Source organism: Propithecus coquereli, unplaced genomic scaffold, assembly GCF_000956105.1.
Source record: "Propithecus coquereli isolate 6110/MARCELLA unplaced genomic scaffold, Pcoq_1.0 Scaffold736, whole genome shotgun sequence".
Lineage (NCBI taxonomy): Eukaryota > Metazoa > Chordata > Mammalia > Primates > Indriidae > Propithecus > Propithecus coquereli.
Window position 1 is genome coordinate 1,268,479 of NW_012153463.1, and position 2,273 is coordinate 1,270,751.

General features: G+C 45.2%; 1 protein-coding gene across 1 annotated transcript in view; it reads left to right on the forward strand.

The window, feature by feature from the left end:
- Window positions 1–1,951, forward strand: part of LOC105824401 (carbonyl reductase [NADPH] 1-like) — a 3,614-nt gene extending 1,663 nt beyond the window's left edge. Inside the window, exon 2 of the mRNA XM_012661825.1 lies at window positions 1,440–1,951. Within this exon, the coding sequence (XP_012517279.1) occupies window positions 1,440–1,939 (500 nt within the window). The 3' untranslated portion in view covers window positions 1,940–1,951. The remainder of the gene's footprint in view (window positions 1–1,439) is intronic.
- Window positions 1,952–2,273: the final 322 nt, after the last annotated feature.

Consider the following 2,273-nt stretch of genomic DNA (forward strand, 5'->3'; position numbering starts at 1 on the left):
ACGTTGCAGTGCAGTAGGATTTCATCCTGCGCCCTCTCTCTGCTCCATCAGACTGATCTTATTCAGGCTGGTGGAGCCTTCACTACCACCAATCCGCCAGGCCCTTCTAAAATGTCTCACCTGCCTAGAACACTCCCAGAGATGCTCCCACTCCCAATCTATAATAAAACACACATTTCCAAAGGGTGTTCATCCTTCTCCCTAAATCTTCTTGGCCACTGATCCCACTGTCCACCCACCAGGATCCTGTAGGTCACCATGCCCTGCCCCATATCATCACTTACCAGGGCCTAGGAGCTGTGCCCACGGAGGTTATCCTGAATCTACCTCATGCCAGCTCTACAACAGGCCCTCGTCTGTCATCCTGGACAACTTCAGACCCTGCTAAGGAACCTCCTTTCTCGAGTCTTTTCCATTCCCCGCATCCTGCATACTGTCTGCATGGCACTCCCCTCCCCTGAGATCCTTTACAAGCAAAGTCCAAGCGCACAGCATGGTTTATAAGGATGTACATAATCTGCCGCTGACTAGCTCCAGGCTCATGTTAACTCCCCTTCATCGTGCTCAGTGTTCTAGACATGACCGCCGTATGTGTTTGATTGTAAACTACTGTAGTGCTTAACCCAGGTTAATGGGACTTGAGGTGAATCCACCCATTAAAAATGCAGCAATTAATACAGGTGGCCACTTTTTTACAAAGAAAGATAGAATTAAGGGGTACAAGAGGTTTTTTGTTACATGGCAGAATTGCATAGTGGAGGAGTCTAGGCTTATAATATACCGTTAACCTGACTGGTGTATATTGTACACAAAGAGTAATTTTTCATCTCAAAGTCCCCATTGCCCTCCTTCAGAGTATCCAATATCCACTAAGTCACTCTGCATGACGACACATACCCATTGCTTAGCTCCCACTTACAAGAGAGAACATATTGTATATGGTTCTTTTTTCCTATGTTACTTCACTTAGAATAACGGCCTCCTATTTCATCCAAGTTGCTGCAGAAGACATTATTTCATTCCTTTTCATTGCAGAGTAATATTCCATGGCATATAAATAAATATACCATATATTCTTTATCTCATCATCAGTTGGTAGGCACTTAGGTGGTTCCATACCTTTGCAGTTGTGGATTGAAGCAGCCACATTTAGAAAGATTAAAGTGTGTGGCCTGGAGTTGAGTATTTCCATGGACTCTCACCTCCTCTCCTGTTTCCTCGTCCTGTCTCTCTGGAATGTGGTACTATGTCTAAGACTCTGCTTCACTAGACCCTCTAAGGGCAGCTCTTCCAAATGTCACCTGACTGCTCTACTCAGCTAAAGTTTAAAGGCAGGAATGGCGTTTGTTATGCAACTACCACACCTCTATGCATTGGCCTCTGAGAATTCATTCTGGTGAGGGTCTCTCATATGAAAACTTCCTAGTCCAAAATCATAGCAAATTTAGCCATCAGCATTCTGGTGCATTCCTTTCTACATAATGATCTGTGGTGTATTTTAGGCAGAGTGGTGAATGTGTCTAGCAAGGAGAGTCTCAAAGCCCTTAAAAACTGCAGCCCAGAGCTGCAGCAGAAGTTCCGCAGTGAGACCATCACAGAGGAGGACCTGGTGGAGCTCATGAACGAGTTTGTGGAAGATACCAAGAAGGAAGTGCATGAGAAAGAGGGCTGGAACAGGACCGCATATGGAGTTTCAAAGATTGGTGTCACAGTCCTGTCGAGAATCCAGGCCAGGAACCTGAGTGAACAGAGGAAAGGAGACAAAATTCTCCTGAATGCCTGCTGCCCAGGCTGGGTTAGAACCGACATGGGGGGACCAGAGGCCCCTAAAAGTCTAGAAGAAGGAGCAGAGACCCCGGTGTACTTGGCCCTTTTGCCCCCAGATGCTGAGGGGCCTCATGGACAGTTCATAATGGAGAAGAAAGTTCAGCACTGGTGAGCTGGACTCACAGCTCCATCTCTCAGCCCCATTTCGTGCCCTGTCCTGATGTGACCCAAAGGAAATTTACAATATCAAAAATATTCCTAGCCAATAAAAAAAAATCAAATCAAAACATCCCTACTGGGTACTCACTAATGTACTATGAATGGAGTAAGCTACTCACTCAGTTTACTACTGATTCTATGAAGCCTTTCCTGATTTCCTTTGTGATGTAGGGAGGGGAAAAGACGTGATTGCTGAAAATAATGAATGAAAGTCAATAGATGAATAAATGGTTCTTTATAAAGGTCCATGTGTGCGGATTGTTTACATGCTGATCCAGCTCTTTCTC